Raw genomic sequence first — 19,196 nt, forward strand, 5'->3', positions numbered from 1 at the left:
CTTACAGTTACACAGATCACAGCAGTTATACCATTTCCAAGGTCTAAGCTACGTCATTGCTTACAGGTTGATTCTCATTAGCTAAGAAATAGATAAACATAGTAATTTTCCACACAAATACAGATAGACTGAAGCATATCTCCATCGATTATGCAGCGGACACTCAGACCCTGAAGTTAGGCACGTCATGACCTTCCAGGTCGCAGATTTGGGTTTCTGGGCGCCAACATGTCCAGAACAACAACTCAGTCAATCTCCAATAATGCAGTTGTTCCTTAACCTGCAACCAAGAAGACTAACACACACACTGACACACAGCTTTTCCAAGATTTGATTTGGCCAGGCTCTAACTATAAACAGGAGTCTCATCTCAAAACATCAAGATAATGCATGCTTTCTCTCAAGGATAGCTATACTTTAGTCTAACTGGAAATTAAGGCTTTAACAAAGAAATGGTCCCTTAAACTATAGACTTCAATGACCCCTGTGACTTATAGTCGTCAGGGTACCCTAGAAAAATAGAAGCATTGACACATATTGAAGACATTTCTCAAACACAAAACAAAACATCTTTCCATATTAAATTTCTGGAAGCCGGAATAAATGAGCAAGCATTGTTACTGCATTCAGATATCAAACACAGACATTAAAGAATACATGAAAAGAACATTTCAGTAATCACACTGGTAACTTCTATAACAAAGTAAAATCTCCAGAGAAGTCATTCACTCATTTGATATAGAAGGAAAAATATTGAATTAATACCTTGATTATAATCACTCATTACATATACATAGAAGCAGCAGTGGATTCCAATCCATCCCCTTCACCTCTTTGAAATAACCAAAAGTACAATTTTGTGTGGTATTTGCCTAAAACACTGTTTCTATATTTGTATGAATTGGATAAAGATCATAATGTATTTCAGGAGCCATTTATACAGGATTTCAGTTTTTTTGCATGACTGTATAGATCTTTTTGGTTAAAGCAAAGTCTATATAGATATAATGGGGTACCCTTTATAACTAACTTAAAAGCATGCATCATGTTCCACATTAATGTTTTGTTGAGATATATGTAATTTTAAAAAAAATAAACTCTTGTAAATGTTGCTCTGTTTTAAGGGTACGGGCTGATCAGGGTGTGGAAAATGTAGACATTGCACGCCTCATGTTTACAGTCCGTGGCACTGGAAGGGGCAGCTTCATATCCGGCAAGAGTGTTCACAATCAACGGTCAGTCCAAAACTTCAGATAATGCTAGCTGAAAGATACCACCTCACTGCTGCCATGCAAGAACATTATTATTTGCTACAAATACAGTATATCAGCTTGTAGTAGGACTACTATTTGAGAAGTGTGAGCTGAAAGTCCTATCTTCAGTGGAAGCTGCTGTCAGTTAAAGGGTACTGAATAGCAACCTCCTTAGCATGCAAATTCAACAGCCTTTTCCTTGCTGCAAAAAAATAAGTTTGTTTTTATGCTGGGCAATGGGTCTGGAATTACATCTGTATGTCACTTCTGTTTTGATAGTATGCAGTGGCATTATATTCCATTAAACATTGTTTCCTCTTCTAAACAAATAAAGTAGATAAAGAAAAACACAACTATGCATTGAACAATCTGATGAATTTACGGCATTGAAAGAAATTCCAACTGTGTGTTTATCTCTTGTGGGTGGAAATATTTTCTCAATCAAGGAATCTGCTGTGATTTTGCAGTATCAGTTGTTTAATATAAATATTTAATACATACATGTGCCTTGAAATCCAGCTATTACAGTTCCCTGTACATTAAGTTTAAAGGTTCCTGTTGAACTTCTCTTTTCCAGAATCGAGAGGCTTTGGAGAGACCTGTGGGTAGCCGTCACAAACATCTACTATGATGTTCTCCACTACCTTGAAGAAGAGGGCTTTCTCAACATCGCCAATGCTACACACCTCCTCTGTTGCCATTATGTGTTCCTGCCACGGCTGCAAGATTCCCTGGACAATTTCCGCAGTGGCTGGGACAATCATCTGATAAGAACAGAAGGCCATATGACCCCTAATCAGTTGTGGGAGCTGGGCCGAATCCATTACCCAATTCAAGGCCCAGAAAATAAGGAGGTATGTACCAAATGTACAACTTGAATGCTTTCAATAGTATAAATCCCTACATTTATGCTTGCAAACATTAGTTATGAAGACATTGCACGTATGTCAATACTCTCTTACCAAAGGCTGGCCTTAAAGGAATACTTCACTGATCAGCATTAAGCTTTGTATCCATAGTCTTTTCGAACGAAAGTGCGTCGGTCTCTCATATCCAACTGCGATCTCTGTTTTGTGTGTGGGAAAAATGCCTCCCTCCGATAATGCAAAATGATGCGGAAAAGTTTTCTCGTCGCAGAGGGATATGAGGGAATGAAGCACGTTCATTTGAAAATACTACCGGGGTACTACGGATACAAAGCCTAACGCTAATCGTTGAAGTATTCCTTTAAGTTAATAAATATTTAGCAAAGTGGTTTACAAAAGTGTTGGTTACAGTAAGTGCCATGAAGCCATTAGGATAAATAATACTGCAAACAAGTAAGGTTTTTCTATTTTGCTTTGATAGGGTATGGATATTCCTCACATTGAGTGGGAAAACAGTGGACTTACTGCTGATGGCTACTCCAGTGTCATCGTCCCAGACACAGAAAGCCCACTGACTGATGGACAAATGGCAGCTTTAAGAGAGGTTGTTGACCCAAGAGCTGAATCCCAGTCCTTTGGCTGTGATATCTATGTTGCTGCTGTTCAATTTTGTGAGCATGTTCTATCTGGAAACTGAAAGAGAGCCAACACACATGCCCCTCTTGTTTCTGTTCTGTTTGAAACTCTTTTTTCCATAGTGTGTCAGATCAGCGCAAACTTACTCCCAACATTTATAAGACATAAATACATTTTAGGCATTTCTTGTAATTTTATTGGATAAAAGAATCTTCAAATGTAAGTATTGTTCTACCATGAATTTTTCAGGAAGACTTAAAGGTTTCATATTGTAACCTTTATTTAATTTATTTTTTACGTTTTTATGTACTTGTGAAGTTATATTTGCAGTTATAAGTATCAAACACCAAGTAAATATCATTTTGCAGCTCTTTTCTCAGCAGCTCTGCTAAAAACAGGTTGATTTTGGTCTGTCTAATTAAATGTTCATGAGGCTTTCTTCTGATTTGCCAATTTGAAAAACGCACGAGCAGGGCAGCCACAGGTAACAAGCTGTAGTGTGTGCAGTGACTGCAGGAGCTTAGCCGTTAGTGCCGTCATAAAATGCAGGAATTAAAAACGGCTTATTTCAGCCACAGCTTCTAAATCGGTTTTAAATATAGGCCGTGTGCGTTTGTCTAACGATCGTCATTGTTGACACTTAGAAGGTAAGTACATAGCGCCTAGACCTTCATTATGAATTTTGATTTTGACAATGTGACCTTTAACTGTCAAAAAGATGAGGAGAAACAAGAGCAAAATTATTCACTATAAACAATTAAAAACAAATTTTATTGATATATTGTATACTGAATGTTTGGGGTTTTGTACACAAGTTGGAGAGTGTATATTCATAGGTAAAAACTGACGGTTGAGGACAGAAATTACAACAGTGAAAAACAGAATTATAGCCAGTTCTCAGTGCCAAAGGGCAATGAGCTTCAACGGCTATTAAAAAATGCTTTTGCCAAGCTTTGAAAACATTGATAAGGACATTAACTTTGAAGTTGCTACATTGCCATTGCTAGCAGGTTGCATGCCAATTAATGTAATTATTCAACCCCCTATACTGTATATGTCCATCAAAAAACATAACAATGAACTTTGTATTCGTAATTTGGCATATAAATATGCTATCATTTAAACATTTAACATTAACATATGGCGTTATTCACCAATGCTTTGTCCCTACACAAGACCAAATCCTGTTTGGCAAGTGCCAATACAAGCCAGGATGTCATTTTTAAAGGATGCATAGTCCTTGTAATGTCCTGGGATTCGCAGGGTCTCAAAACAGGTGGAGGCTGTTGGGAAGCTGCCTTTAACCACCTCAATGGATAGGTTATTCCTTGGCATAATCTCCCACCCTGTCCAGAATTTCAACAGGTCAGTCAATTCATCAGGTGATGCTGTGGATTAAACAAAATGGATCAAATGATAGGTTGCTACAAATAATGAAAAATAATTTAGAGACTTAAAATAATGTTTAATATTCAATAAATGTATCATAGTAGCTCTGCGATGTAACAAGCAATTTCTTGAACAGAAATACCATAACACCATTACCCTGGTGAAATGTCAAAAAGGTATGAAAAAATACTACTAATAAAGCTGTGTGTGAAGAGTGTGCGGTTATTCTCTTCCTGTCCTATATACAGGTGTGCAAAGATAGTCTTAATAATTACCTTAATAATGAATTGAACAATTTCTATAACTAACTGTTTAAAAAGTTACCTGACACTTATAAATAAAAACTTTGGGTGACTAACTTATTTTAATAACAGGTTGGCAAGATTTCTAACTCTGTACACATACCATTTTCAATGAAGTGGCGAAGATAACCTGATATGCGGCATTTTGTGTCAAGTGAATAATCGTCGTCGTCATCTTCGTGAGGCCAGGTGATGTGCTGCAAGATTATCTACATTGACAATAAAACAACATGACTTTAATAATTTTACTGCTTTATCATGGATTCTATCTATATATATATATATATAATATACACACAAATAATATCGAATTGTAAAAAGTTACCGCAGGGTTACAATCCCCTGCTCTCTCCTGTGGAAAAAGCTGGGCCACTGTGTCAGGTCGTTTGGTCAGCAATGTCCACATTGGTGTCTCTTTAAGACCACGCCTGAATTGCTTGATTTATCGTGTGACACGTCCAATTACCTGTTAATGACATTACCGGACAGAAGGTGAAACAAGTCATTTTTTATTATTATCCCAAAGCAAGTTCTAAGGATGACTTTTGCCAATATGTGAGAGTTTATTTAAATTTCACGCACAGCATGGATCAACATCTTCTCAAAAAGCCATCTTCGGTTATTTCCAGTAAGGCCAGTGAGATCCCAAGCGAAGGCCAAGTCCTGGACACTTTTTTTGTCCTTGTCTGAGAGTTCAGATTCCCCTTCAAGCTTTAAGACAGAGAGGGAAGCGAAAGACGAGGCAAGTTTATCTAGCTATATAGCACTATATAAATTGCTTTACATACAACATTAAAAAGCAGTTTAAAATGTAAAAACATTAAGGAGAATATAAAAAAAAGCTAAAATAGCAGTATTCACCCCCTCAGCCATTTTTCCATAAAATATTAGAGCCCACTGAAAAAAATAAAAAATAATTGCCCAAGGGGGTGGAGACTTTCTTGCTTGATTGTATATAACAGGGAATAAATAATGAGGTTAGATAAAAAAAACATACAAGCCTGATTGTTTCACGGATGTCTAGGTCTGGACAGTCCTCTGGTGTTACTGTTGCAGTTTCCGGGCTTCCTCCAAACAGGACATGCACAACAGCAGGGCTAAGCCCTGACAGGCATGGTCCTCCATGAACAAAGGAGTGCCCCACCATTCTGCCTGCCATGACGAACATGTCACTTTCCACAAGAAAGTGAGAGGCTGAGGGCACTAAATGGCCTGGCTGTCCATCAAAGAGATGTGTAACAGCAGTGTTTGCTGTTTAAGAAATGTACAAATTTAGTCAAAAGAAAATTTCAGATACTACATACTCTGCATAGTAGGCATTATAGTACATATTCTATAAACTTTATAAGTACCAGGTTACAGCAAAAAAAAAGATAAAAACATAACAGAATTACAATATGTTTAAACAAGACTTTAATAACATAATATTTGTTAATGACAAGTCAGCTTACACATAGCTACAGTCAACATACCAAAGTGGAAGCAAAACCCAGACTTTAGCTTGTTCATGCAAGTTGAGAGAAAAAAGCGACTCACACCCTCTCCAATGGCTGCATCACCTGTAACACGATGGACGGTTTGATATAGTAAAAGGGAAAAGCAATACTTAAGGTAGGCTTTAACTACTTTAACATGAAATTTAAGCTACCTTCAAGTCTGCAATTCAAGGGTCGTGCCCATTCCACATTCGGCTTCTTATAGAAGCAGATGAGCGCAGCGTCTTGTTCAGCAGGGCTCTTTCTAATATCCATGCTGAGAAATAAGGGATTCTTACTTTCATGATGGCTAAGAATAGAATCCCGAAACAGAGACATGGCCTTGGTTGGGTCTTGTACTGTGAGCCACTCTAGTAAGAGATAAAATTAAAATGTTCAAATAAAATGACTTTAGAATATGTAATTGCAGAAATACTCTTTCCATAAGTTACATTACCAAACATCAGACATTAAACTTACTTGTAATAAATAGAAACTGTTATTTACTGAAACCAGTACAACACCGTAATAATGTTTCACATGGTCAGATAAGGTGTAGGTTATGCCATGTGACATGCCACTTTTGACTGCATTGCATCACCAGTTTACCCTCCCTAACCTTATTGTCCTGCTGCTAACCCTGAATAGGCCTACCATCTGTAACTTGTTCACTACTGGACGGTCCAGGCATGGCCTTGGTAGGGTCTTGTACCGTGAGCCACTCTAGTAAGAGATAAAATGAAAATGTTAAAATAAAATGACTTTAGAATATGTAATTGCAGAAATACTCTTTCCATAAGTTACATATCCAAACATCAGACATTAAACTTACTTGTAATAAATAGAAACTGTTATTTACTGAAACCAGTATAACACCGTAATAATGTTTCACATGGTCAGATAAGTTGTAGGTTATGCCATGTGACATGCCACTTTTGACATTGCATCACCAGTTTACCCTCCCTAACCTTATTGTCCTGCTGCTAACCCTGAATAGGCCTACCATCTGTAACTTGTTCACTACTGGACGGTCCAGGCATCGCTGCTTGCTCTTCAACAGTACTCCTATCCAACACCTCATTTCCTGCACTGCCCACATTCACAACACAACGTTAAACACTATAATTATATTTGTGAAACTGCTTCATGATTTATATCTGATGGTGAATGAAACAAGTACATACAAATAAAACTGAATTACAGTATATAATGTACCTTTCACCACACGAAGCAGCATGTACTTCAATAAAGTCAATGGTAAACATTTCCATGCAGATAGGACAGGGCTCCTGAACTGGTGCTGAGAAAATGGAGTTAGCAAAGATAATCAAAAATTTGACTTTAGCAAGAACCACTAAATTTAGTCATGGCTTTGTATTTTTTCAACAAAACCATTTGCCCTTATCAAAAATTGTGATTTTAGGCCATCCATATTGAATGTCAAATCGATTGAAAATGCTTAATTTATTTTTTACATTGTCTCTCACCTTGCTCACTGTTCTCCTCCACATTATCCAGGTTGTCTTCATCATTGTCAACATCAATGATGTTGCAAGACTTCAAGTGTTCCATCATGAGCTGCAGTGGAATGGCAGCTCCACACTTTTGGCACATTGCCTTTGGCATGCCACTGAATACTTCATTACTTAGTTGCAAAGGAGTAGTGCTAAGTTCGTCTTGAATTGGAGCTATGTAAAGAGGATATTTACCCCCCTGGCTTGCAGCCTTTATGATCTTGCCTGTGTATCCAGTATGATCAGGTGCCACCAGGGAGAGCTTTCGGGAACCCCATCCTCCTATAGAATACATGAACATGGAAAAAAAATCTAAAAATGCTTTACATATGATATAGACTGTTTACACACACAAAAAAAGTTGTGCATACCTGCTGCCTTGTAAATCATCCAGCCTCCAGTTACAGCCTCCAATTGAGGAAAGACAACTTTGAGTGTCTCACATAACTGTAAGTAAAGCAGATTGCTTACAGTTATGCAATCTGAACATTAACACAGAACATTAATAATATGCATGTATCCTTAGAAAGGATGCTGAACTGTTGAAATGAAGGATGATTGTACTAGATTAGAACATCAGTCTTGATTAGATGCATTTTAGCTTATTAGAAATCAGAATTAAAACCTGTGCCAAAGGATTATAATTTTCAAATACATTAATGCAGACTATTTTAAAGGTATAATTTACCCAAAAGTTTAAATTCTGTCATTATGGAAGTTGTTATCTGACCACCATTATAAACTAGATGACTACTACTTCATACAATTTATAGTAGTTTAAGTAACTACTAAGAAGCTTAAATAACTACTAAGAAGCTACTAAGAAAAATTTAGTGATTCAATATACATCTATGGAATCTGCTTACCTCATCATGTGTTGTGCTCTCATCTAAAAAACAGTCCTGCGGCCCAGTCCTGCCTGCAAGTGGACTAGTTGGTCTTGTTCTTTTGGGGTTTTTTCATATTGTTTTGGCAAAAGGTGAAAAGCAACTTCTACTGGTTTTGGCCTTTTAGCAGGAACAAGATTCACTGCCGAAAACGCCTCTTCCCTTTTCCCTTGGTGAACATACCTGGAAACGACCTGTAGGAGATAGCACAGTCTGTGAAAACTTGATTACTATCAAACTATGAGTTTTTATAAAAATTAAATTAATCCAGAGAATATAATGCTGAACCTTGTCAATTCCACCTGAACAGAAGGTCTTGGTGGCTGATTTCCTGCCCTCTCATTTGGACCTATTTGCCTCCGTTCCCTGCAGTATTGTAACCAAAAATAATCATTAATCACAGATTAGAAAAATATCCATGTGAACAGATTTAAAAATGCATTTTAAACACTTAACCTTATATCCTGACTGCTGCTGCAAGGAACATCACTAACGTTACTGGCTGCACCAGCACCTCCTCCCCTTTCAGATTGCTGTGTCAATAAGGACATTAAGTGCCTGGCAGATCGTAATAGCTCAGCATGACTAGTACCCTGTCAACACAAATATCATACAGAAAATACATAATAACATCACAAGAGATAAAAGAGTTTTAAACCCACTGACCATACGACTAATGTTAAAGCTAAAGTGTAATCTGCATGACAGCTGTTTAGGCTATATCACACAAATACCCCGCTGTAACGTTTCGTTATGCTGTACCATTGAATTTTTTTTTTTTGTCGTTTTAAATATATATATTTGGCGCCAAATCAAATGTTGTATTGTCAAGATTAATCTCGGAGCTGTTGGCTTCGTTCCAGGCTTAAACCAATTTATAAACGTTAATGTAGTAGTTATCTTTCAGCTAAAAAGTGGGCGGCCACCGTTGAGCTCTAAAGTTATCTTGCTAGCTAACTGTTAACGTTATAACGTGTTGCCTAGCTGACTTACCAACATAGAGAGTCGACGAGTCACACAAACCGTAGCTATGTGTTCCAAAAATAATTAGCAACAACATATTTCTGTCCTGTCGAACCCTGAGAGTACATACATAGTACATAAACAGCAAACTTACCGGAGCGCCTTCGTTTTCTCTAGAAGTCATCTTTACAGTTTAATATCCGTGGTGCCCGATCGACTTCTTGGATCACGACAGACAGGTCGTCGTGCTCTGATAGGCCCGACGTCGGCTCCTGGGTAGCCCGGATGTTAACTTGAATTTTTTGATCTGAATTTGAGCAGTCGAATTTTTCGATCTGAATTTGAGCAGTCGAATTTTTCGATCTGAATTTGAGCAGTCGAATTTTTCGATCTGATTTTTAGCAGTCGAATTTGAGATCTGAATTTGAGCAGTCGAATTTTTCGATCTGAATTTGAGCAGTTGAATTTGAGATCTGATTTTGAGCAGTCGAATTTGAGATCTAAATTCGAATCAAATAAATTCAGATACATGGTTTCCAAAGTAAAATAATTTCAAAGGGGTGAATTCAGAGCAATTAAATTCAGATAAATGTTTTTCACAATAAAATATTTCAAAACGAAGTATTCAGTGGCTGTTAAATTTCAAATAGTTATGTCTCTTATTTGCTTCCATACATGTGAGATGGGAACATGGGATGGAATCTTTGACATCTGTAAGAGAGAAATTCATATATTTGAAACAAGTCACTTAATACTGTAAATCCATCTGTTCGTGATTGTCTGTGGTAGGTCTGTGAGGTATACGTTAAACATACACTCACCTAAAGGATTATTAGGAACACCATACTAATACTGTGTTTGACCCCCTTTCGCCTTCAGAACTGCCTTAATTCTACGTGGCATTGATTCAACAAGGTGCTGAAAGCATTCTTTAGAAATGTTGGCCCATATTGATAGGATAGCATCTTGCAGTTGATGGAGATTTGTGGGATGCACATCCAGGGCACGAAGCTCCCGTTCCACCACATCCCAAAGATGCTCTATTGGGTTGAGATCTGGTGACTGTGGGGGCCATTTTAGTACAGTGAACTCATTGTCATGTTCAAGAAACCAATTTGAAATGATTCGAGCTTTGTGACATGGTGCATTATCCTGCTGGAAGTAGCCATCAGAGGATGGGTACATGGTGGGCATAAAGGGATGGACATGGTCAGAAACAATGCTCAGGTAGGCCGTGGCATTTAAACGATGCCCAATTGGCACTAAGGGGCCTAAAGTGTGCCAAGAAAACATCCCCCACACCATTACACCACCACCACCAGCCTGCACAGTGGTAACAAGACATGATGGATCCATGTTCTCATTCTGTTTACGCCAAATTCTTACTCTACCATCTGAATGTCTCAACAGAAATCGAGACTCATCAGACCAGGCAACATTTTTCCAGTCTTCAACTGTCCAATTTTGGTGAGCTCTTGCAAATTGTAGCCTCTTTTTCCTATTTGTAGTGGAGATGAGTGGTACCCAGTGGGGTCTTCTGCTGTTGTAGCCCATCCGCCTCAAGGTTGTGCGTGTTGTGGCTTCACAAATGCTTTGCTGCATACCTCGGTTGTAATGAGTGGTTATTTCAGTCAGAGTTGCTCTTCTATCAGCTTGAATCAGTCGGCCCATTCTCCTCTGACCTCTAGCATCAACAAGGCATTTTCGCCCACAGGACTGCCGCATACTGGATGTTTTTCCCTTTTCACACCATTCTTTGTAAACCCTAGAAATGGTTGTGCGTGAAAATCCCAGTAACTGAGCAGATTGTGAAATACTCAGACCGGCCTGTCTGGCACCAACAACCATGCCATGCTCAAAATTGCTTAAATCACCTTTCTTTCCCATTCTGACATTCAGTTTGGAGTTCAGGAGATTGTCTTGACCAGGATCACACCCCTAAATGCATTGAAGCAACTGCCATGTGATTGGTTGATTAGATAATTGCATTAATGAGAAATTGAACAGGTGTTCCTAATAATCCTTTAGGTGAGTGTACATCACTGACTGTAAACAAGTAAAATTATATGAATTATATGTAATTATAATTATGTAATATATATATGTACACACACACGGTTTTGACCAACACTACAACTTTTTCTTAGCTGCTGGTTCCTCTCTCATCTCTGTGGCCTCTATGAGATTCATTGAAGGTTTACTCTTTCTCTTCAGTGTCTGAATTGGGTAGCCGTTCTTCAGTTTCCTTAAGTTTCATTTGTAAAGTTATTTCCCTTTCTGAGGAGGTAGAATAATGCTAAGAAAAAGGCTAATTGTTGTAGTACGTCACAACTACATACTAACTATTAACTGATGTTAACTAAAAAAAAAATAACAAAATGAATCGTTTACTGACGTCTTTTTATAAATCTACAAGCGGTATACAGAATAATAGAGGATAATATAAGAGTATTATATTGGAAATAGCATAATAAAAATAGGCACCTGCTATCTTGATGATGCAGGCCTCATAGGCCGGCCACCAACCCCCCTTTCGGCTCCACTCCACCAAGTAAACGTAATTTTCCTCCATACCCGCTGTGTGTTCATCCTCATAACATTTTCTAATATGCTCAGTGGGCAGAATTGAGAATTTTTCATCCTCCACCCATTTAATTAACGCAAACATAATCAGCTTGTGTCTTCCAGCGTGTGGTCACGGTTGGAATTCGCGCCTCAGGCAACGGTTATTTAGAAGAAGAAAAAATAAAAAATAAATGACGTAATCAATGTACTTCTTTTAATGAACAGAAATTTTCATATTTGGTTTTCCTTTGCACTTACATAAAAAAAAAAAAAGTATTTTTAGGATTATTTAAGCATTTTTTTTTTTTTTTTATCTAATTATGTCTCTAACGTCACAAGACAATGCGCATGCGCAGAATGTGCTGCGTGCGCGCATTAACGTACTGACCCTGCAATCATTTAAGTGTATCCCTTAATGAATTAATGTCAAAAATTTAAGTGTACATAGCAATTTTGTGCATCGTGGTTCCTATTCAAAATGTCATATCATACAGTACACTTACTGCCTTTGTTATCATTAAATGTCCTACTGTATCCCTGACAGTTAATGTCAAAGTCAACTTTGTTCCCCCACACCAAGTTAATGTGTGGGGGAATGCAAAAAAATGTCAGTGGGCATTCTTACGTGTGAAGAACCTATACATTGCCTAAATTTAGGTCAGACAATAGGGGGTTAAGTTGGCCATTTTTTTACAAGTTACTACAAAGCATTACACAACAGTAGCAAATTAATATGTGGATCATATCAAGTGATAAATATATTGCAACCTTTAAGAAGCCTGTTTGATACAGAAATTGTGTATCCTGGTCTAAATAAAGTGCCTTCATAAAGTTTAATATATGTGTGTGTTTCTTTATCCAGAGGACCTCCACATAGCATAGGAATTTGACATGTCAGGATCCCAAATTGTGGTTTGTATTCTGTTGCAGAGGATTCAAAAATGTAATGTCCAAATAATTAATCATCTGAGACAGTAAAGAAAACAGATACAAAACAAAGAATGCATGAAATACATTACTATTAACATTTTATTTCATATGATTTTGTAAAATGTAACTATCTTCCAGATGTACAACACTTGGTGTTATGCTACAGCAACAAAAACAAACAAACAAATGCAATTTTTCTTGAGTTATTACGTGAAAGGTGGTAAAATTACGGGCCTGGGACATTGCCGTCTCATTGCCAGTAAGTCATACAATTGAAAACAAAATTAAGAATATATTACGTAACTGGAAAGCTCTTGGTTATCTTGCAACATTAGGAGCCCGTAATGACAAAGTTGTGAATTTGTCATTTAATGGTAATGAAATTACGGGCCTGTGACGTTGTAGTTACGTTACCAGTTAGTAAGTCATGAAATTACAAAAAAGTGTGGAAAAATTACGTAACCGGTACGTCGTGTGTTAGCTGGGTAGCATCTCCCAGATGGGAGAGGAGTAAACAGACCATGGTTGGGGTGAGAGGTGTCTTGATGGGCTGTCACTTGGGCCCAATGTGCACAATGTCCCCAGATGATAGGAGACCATCTCATCATCATCGTGTGTAGAATCACGACCCGGCCCCACCCTCCGCCCTGCCACAGGGACATTTTCTTTATATTTGTTCGCAAAATGATGGACAACGATAAATTAGCAAATAAGTTAATTATTGCCCCCCCGTGCGATAATATCGTGTATTGGCGATCTCACAGGCTGACGATAGGACGATCTGACAATGAAGAATATCGCACAACACTATTATGGTCAGTAATGTTGTGTCACGGCAGTACAGGCGGCACAACTATGACGATGAGCCTATAATCCCACCCACATTGAGAAGACACTAAACTGCAGTGGAAAAGTGCCATTAGTGCCCACAGTGTCCCCATATTTTGACAGTCACAGTCAGCTGTGTCTCATAAAATTTCAGTGTGATTATAATGAATCATGTTCTAGATTTGTCCTAATTTGTTGCATTATCTTTGAGATAATTGAAAAAAAAAACATCAAAATATATTTTATTCTATTATTTGCTAATTATCTTGAAAATATCTAGAAAATTTGACACTATCTGAGGTTTTTGTTGATCCACGTGAGTAATATATATATATATATATATATATATATAGATGAACACACATGAGAGTCACAAACAGACACGGATCCTCCGACTGGAGCATGTGCTTCATGCTGCCCAAAACAACTACTGTAAGAAACTGTCCACAAGTCCCTCAGTGATGCTCATTTCATTAAAGTCATCGTCAAAGTGTGTGTTCAATGCACAGAGGATGTGTTCAATCTGTTATCAACATTTATACATGAAAAGCACATCCAATTCACAGGCGGCTTTTTCCAGTGGCTGATGCTCGCCGTGGATTTGATGTGAAGGCGAAAACTAAACGTTGCCTCGTCACGTGTTTTCATCTCCAGATAAAGAGCAAAACCCCTGCTCGGTGTTCACATCGTTTTCACATGGTGCATTATCCTGTTCTCATCGTCAAAACTGTGTCCGCTTCCAAGGAGAGGAGCGGCGTGTCTCTCGCCGCCCTGAAGAAAGCTCTCGCCGCCGGTGGATACGATGTGGAGAAGAACAACTCCCGCGTCAAGATCGCCATCAAGAGTCTGGTGACTAAAGGGACTCTGGTCCAGACCAAAGGGACCGGCGCCTCCGGATCATTCAAGCTCAACAAGAAACAAGCCGAGAGCGAGAAGAAACCCGCCAAGAAAGCCGCTCCTGAAGTCAAGAAGGCCGCAGTCAAGAAACCAGCCGCCGCCAAGAAGCCCAAGAGTGCCGCGACTAAGAAACCTGCCGCCAAGAAATCCCCCAAGAAGGTGAAGAAACCCGCAGCCGCTAAAAAGGCAACGAAGAGCCCCAAGAAGGCAAAGAAACCAGCAACCCCCAAGAAAGCCGCCAAGAGCCCCAAGAAGGCCAAGACTGTCAAACCCAAAGCGGCAAAGCCGAAAGCAGCCAAACCTAAAAAGGCCGCGCCTAAAAGAAGTAGATGAACTCTTGACTGAGTTTCTTCCTCAAAACGGCTCTTTTAAGAGCCACCCACTAATTCATATAAATGAGCAAAACTTTGTGCAGGATTTGAGTTTATTTTTCTTGTTTTCAGTATTTGTTTATTGTGACTCAGAGTTCACAAACCGAAAGCAAAACTTCTGATGAAACAAATGTGTATTATGCAGCGTCACTTTCACCCCTCCTGACAAGTTTGTGACGAGTTAAATCACTGTTTAAAATCAAGTTTAGTGCAATTACTTGATTGTTTTATACGTTTGATTCAATTATATTCAATCGATTATACATTTCTGTTCATTAAATTTCAGGTTTAACGGCATCAAAGAAAAGAGCTCGTACACTTACTGCCTCACTAAACCACACAAGAGTTTAGTTTTCAAATACTAGTAATAATAACTGAAGAAGACTCTTAACCAATAAGTTCACCTCATGTATAACATGTTTATTAATACATAACTAATAATAATAATAATTAAAGGAGCAGTAAATGACAAGCTCTTTTTTTTCTAAACACCTTACACACATTGTTCTGGTGTGCTTGTAAACTAATAATAATAATGATTATTGTTTATTACAGTATCCTCTTTGAGTTAAACACATGCTGCAAGGCACTCGTCATCAGAAAAAGGGAGGAGTTTAGTGTTTGGAGGTAAATGCTGTGATTGGTTAGAATGTTTCACAGACTCGAGCCAGTGGGCGACTGACAGTCTCCTTTTAATACTGGAAACATCTGCACATGAGCAAATATCTTTCTGTATTTCACATTTTGAAGTTTTGTAACAGTCGCGATAATGAGTGGCAGAGGTAAAACCGGCGGCAAAGCGCGAGCAAAGGCTAAAACTCGTTCCTCCAGGGCGGGACTGCAGTTCCCCGTCGGCCGTGTGCACAGACTTCTCCGCAAAGGCAACTACGCTCAGTGTGTCGGTGCCGGTGCTCCCGTTTATCTGGCCGCTGTGCTCGAGTATCTCACCGCTGAGATCCTGGAGTTGGCCGGAAACGCCGCTCGGGACAACAAGAAGACTCGTATCATTCCCCGTCACCTGCAGCTGGCAGTGCGGAACGACGAGGAGTTGAACAAACTCTTGGGTGGAGTGACCATCGCTCAGGGTGGGGTGTTGCCCAACATCCAGGCTGTGCTGCTGCCCAAGAAGACCGAGAAACCCTCCAAGACCAAGTAAACCAACCCCAGTCTGTTTGCCTGACCCCAACGGCTCTTTTAAAGGGGTCATGACATGGGTTTTTTTATTGTATTATTATGTTCCCTTAGGTGCAATTATAGTATTAATATATTTTTTTTTAAGAAAAACTTTTAAAATCTAGTGATTTATGACCTTTTCCCACCCTGTTTCTGATCCTCTGATTCAAACAGTCTGTTTTGGGGGCGTTTTCCATTTAAGACTTCAGTGTTAACGCCCACTGTTATGATTGGCTAACGTCAGTGCCTATGTATCAATTATTGACGCCCCCAGCCAGAACAATATGCAAGTAAACTAAGTAAAAACACTGTGATTATTCATAATGAATGAAATTGCGCTTTAAAAAGTAGTTTAAAGTTTAAAATAGATTACTTACAGTTTGCGTCGTCGTTGTTCCCAGAATAGTCGGCACGGACTTATCTTTGAGCAACAGTTTTCTCGCAAAGCCAGCATCATATTGAAATTTGTTCTCAAAACAGTCATCCTTAAAATGTACAGAACAAACGCTTAAGTTAACACTGCCGTGACTGGGACGTCCGCAAAAAATAAACTGCATCCATTTTTCCCTGACGTCTGGATCTTTCAGCAGCTTATTCAGAGGTTTTGTTTGACCACAGCCAGGAACAGCACATCTGTGTGGCATCGTAATTTTCCTGTGCACAAGTAGTCTCTGTCAGAGCTCGCTGTCCATCGACTGAACACTTGTGAGGCGCACGGCGATACGAAATGAGCATAGTTGTCTTGCGCTTAAAGCGTAGTTATCTTGTGCTGGAGGCGGTCATGTGCAAACGCTGGTACGTCACTTCTAACCGTCACGTCACTTCTAACCATGAATCCAGAACGAGCTGTATTTTGAGCTTGATTAAATAAATGATTCGTTTAGAATGGGGAGGACATCTTAAAATATTAAACTTGCAGGACGTTTTAATGATACAAAAACCTCTTATATACCAAAAGATCAAGGCAAATTTGGTTTCTCATGTCATGACCCCTTTAAGAGCCACACACTTGAACTAAAAAGAGACTTTTCTTCTCTTATATAAAGTCTTCAGTTCAATGGTTGGTACAGAAGCTAAAATAAAGAAATGTGTAGGAGTGCATATATGCAGTAACAAGTGTTTCTATTTCATTCGTAACTGAAAAACTGCATCAGCTTGGAGCTACTTATGCAGTGGCATAACTTCATAAAGATATGTAATGAAAAACTACAAGATTTGTCTCGAATAATGTGCAGCATTAGACACATGCGGTGAAATCAAATGTGCATGAAGCAACACGTGATCGATCAAGGGTTTTTTCAGTCGTGTTACTATTTTGTTTCTTAAGTACAGATGACGTTACTAAACAAGCAGGTATGTAATGTCTGTTGTACATAATCCTATAATAAAGATATTTCAGCTGTTCAGCAGATTCTCTAATTACGTGCAGCATACATTGTAAACAAAATACAAGTGTACAACGAATTATGACGTAACGATGTGAATCACGTGATGGTTTCTTTGGGTTGTGATAACTGATTAAAACGGTGAAAATATGATTTTTGGTTTCAGTTTATTTACTATTTTTACTTGTGATGATAAAAAAATCATACATTTTGTTGTGAAGATATATCTGGTTTTTACCATTTACGGTATAACGTAGAAAATAAAATTATGCGCAGCATTTATTTCATGCGCATTGAGGAGGGATATTACGCGGGAAACTGCAGCTGCTTGTTTGAAAAGACGAGCTGCACAGTCATTGGCTGACTGTCACGCGCAGAGCTCCACATCAGCCAATCACATGTCTCATGCGCCTTCACCGCACTGAGCGCGTGCTCGTTCTCGGCTTTAAAAAGGGCAGCAGTGCGACAAACAACTTGAGTTTTTGTGAAGTTCTGAAGAGAATCTGTTCGTCATGGCAAGAACTAAACAAACCGCCCGCAAGTCCACCGGTGGAAAAGCCCCGAGGAAGCAGCTCGCTACTAAAGCCGCACGTAAGAGCGCTCCAGCCACCGGTGGAGTCAAGAAGCCTCATCGTTACAGGCCCGGTACCGTAGCGCTGAGAGAGATCCGCCGTTATCAGAAGTCCACTGAGCTGTTGATCCGCAAACTGCCTTTCCAGCGTCTGGTGAGAGAAATCGCTCAGGATTTCAAGACGGATCTGCGCTTCCAGAGCTCCGCCGTCATGGCCCTGCAGGAGTCCAGCGAGGCCTATTTGGTCGGTCTCTTTGAGGACACAAACTTGTGCGCCATCCACGCCAAGAGGGTCACCATCATGCCTAAAGACATCCAGCTGGCCCGCCGCATTCGTGGAGAACGCGCTTAAATCCTCAGCGGCGTCCCTCACATCTACCCCAAAGGCTCTTTTAAGAGCCACATCAATTATACCCAAAGAGATATTTTCCAGTCATTAATTGACTGTGAAGCTCTATTGACCCAAAGTATATTTGACGGATATGGACCAGAGCTCGTAACACTTCAATGCCAAGAGCCATAAAAACATGATTGAATAATATTATTGTAATGGTTTCCTCTTTACTTTAAGTTTAACTGGCATTGAAGGTGTCTCGTTCTTGCCGAATGTGCAAATAACAATATAACCTCAATCTTGATGTTGAATTACAAATATAGAGTACTGCCTTTAACCACAGACGTACAGTAACATCAATGTAAATATATTGGCAGCTGGTCATAATCAGAGTCAGTCTGAGCAAATGTAGGATTTCGTCTGTGAATGACAGCAGGGTAGTTTTTAGGTTCGTTTAGGTTTATTTTTTTTTTTTTCCAAACTCTAAATCTTATTTTCTCATTCTTTGGTGAGACAACGACTCTTTTTCTTTAGGTTTTATGGCGGGTTGCGAACCAACTTAATTGTTGCATACCGCCACCTTCTGTGATGAAGTGTGAAGATAATGACATCTAAGTTTCTCCCCATTTCCTATATTTTAGAAAACATTCATTTTGCTTATAAACGAATGTAAGGAAACATACCCCAGAACATTTCACAATCAATAAATTATAAGCGATTGCTTATAAACGAATGTTTATGCCCCGCCTTACCCAGGTTGGGTACAGGACCTAGTTGAATCACATACATCAAGCTGAAAGGACCGCCCACACCAGGTTACCCCATTTTCGAATAAAGCCAGGCCCCAGGACTTTTGC

At 39.0% G+C, this 19,196-nt stretch overlaps 5 protein-coding genes across 6 annotated transcripts in view; 4 read left to right on the forward strand and 1 right to left on the reverse strand.

Moving 5' to 3' along the window:
* Positions 1-3,559: 3,559 nt before the first annotated feature.
* LOC127655902 (uncharacterized) lies at positions 3,560-7,696 on the reverse strand. 2 transcript variants are annotated; one of them, XM_052143954.1, is made up of 9 exons: positions 7,409-7,696; positions 7,137-7,221; positions 6,095-6,292; positions 5,919-6,005; positions 5,444-5,697; positions 5,029-5,157; positions 4,772-4,912; positions 4,550-4,655; positions 3,560-4,143 (listed from the first exon to the last, which is right to left on the reverse strand). In XM_052143954.1, exons 1-7 carry the CDS (start codon positions 7,460-7,462, stop codon positions 4,889-4,891), a joined length of 831 nt encoding a protein of 276 aa, XP_051999914.1. In that variant the 5' UTR covers positions 7,463-7,696; the 3' UTR covers positions 3,560-4,143; positions 4,550-4,655; positions 4,772-4,888. The 2 variants fall into 2 exon arrangements, with proteins under 2 accessions (XP_051999914.1, XP_051999923.1); XM_052143963.1 differs by lacking the exon at positions 7,409-7,696 and adding an exon at positions 6,576-6,644 and having other exon boundaries at positions 6,925-7,367.
* A 6,608-nt stretch (positions 7,697-14,304) lies between these two features.
* LOC127655681 (histone H1-like) lies at positions 14,305-14,838 on the forward strand. Its single transcript, XM_052143609.1, has one exon. It carries the CDS (start codon positions 14,305-14,307, stop codon positions 14,836-14,838), a length of 534 nt encoding a protein of 177 aa, XP_051999569.1.
* A 558-nt stretch (positions 14,839-15,396) lies between these two features.
* The window catches only part of LOC127656003 (histone H2A-like), a 357,620-nt gene continuing 353,820 nt past the window's right edge, over positions 15,397-19,196 (forward strand). Inside the window, exon 1 of the mRNA XM_052144123.1 lies at positions 15,397-15,503. The gene's annotated coding sequence lies outside the window, so the exon portion shown is untranslated. The remainder of the gene's footprint in view (positions 15,504-19,196) is intronic.
* On the forward strand, positions 15,646-16,047 carry LOC127656036 (histone H2A-like). The gene has a single exon (XM_052144171.1). It carries the CDS (start codon positions 15,646-15,648, stop codon positions 16,030-16,032), a length of 387 nt encoding a protein of 128 aa, XP_052000131.1. The 3' UTR covers positions 16,033-16,047.
* Positions 17,941-18,357, forward strand: LOC127656085 (histone H3). Its single transcript, XM_052144258.1, has one exon. The coding sequence runs from the start codon at positions 17,947-17,949 to the stop codon at positions 18,355-18,357; it is 411 nt and encodes a 136-aa protein (XP_052000218.1). The 5' UTR covers positions 17,941-17,946.

Source organism: Xyrauchen texanus, chromosome 2, assembly GCF_025860055.1.
Source record: "Xyrauchen texanus isolate HMW12.3.18 chromosome 2, RBS_HiC_50CHRs, whole genome shotgun sequence".
In the NCBI taxonomy this organism is placed as follows: domain Eukaryota; kingdom Metazoa; phylum Chordata; class Actinopteri; order Cypriniformes; family Catostomidae; genus Xyrauchen; species Xyrauchen texanus.

Excerpts from the sequence above, each read along its gene's own strand:
- LOC127656085 (XM_052144258.1), top strand. The coding sequence starts at position 17,947 with ATGGCAAGAACTAAACAAACCGCCCGCAAGTCCACCGGTGGAAAAGCC.
- LOC127655902 (XM_052143954.1), bottom strand. The coding sequence starts at position 7,462 with ATGTTGACAATGATGAAGACAACCTGGATAATGTGGAGGAGAACAGTG. Across the intron at positions 7,222-7,408 it reads GGAGGAGAACAGTGAGCAAG|CACCAGTTCAGGAGCCCTGT; the intron begins GTGAGAGACAAT and ends CCATTTTCTCAG. Across the intron at positions 6,006-6,094 it reads CTTGAATTGCAGACTTGAAG|GTGATGCAGCCATTGGAGAG; the intron begins GTAGCTTAAATT and ends ATCGTGTTACAG.
- LOC127656036 (XM_052144171.1), top strand. The coding sequence starts at position 15,646 with ATGAGTGGCAGAGGTAAAACCGGCGGCAAAGCGCGAGCAAAGGCTAAA.
- LOC127655681 (XM_052143609.1), top strand. The coding sequence starts at position 14,305 with ATGGTGCATTATCCTGTTCTCATCGTCAAAACTGTGTCCGCTTCCAAG.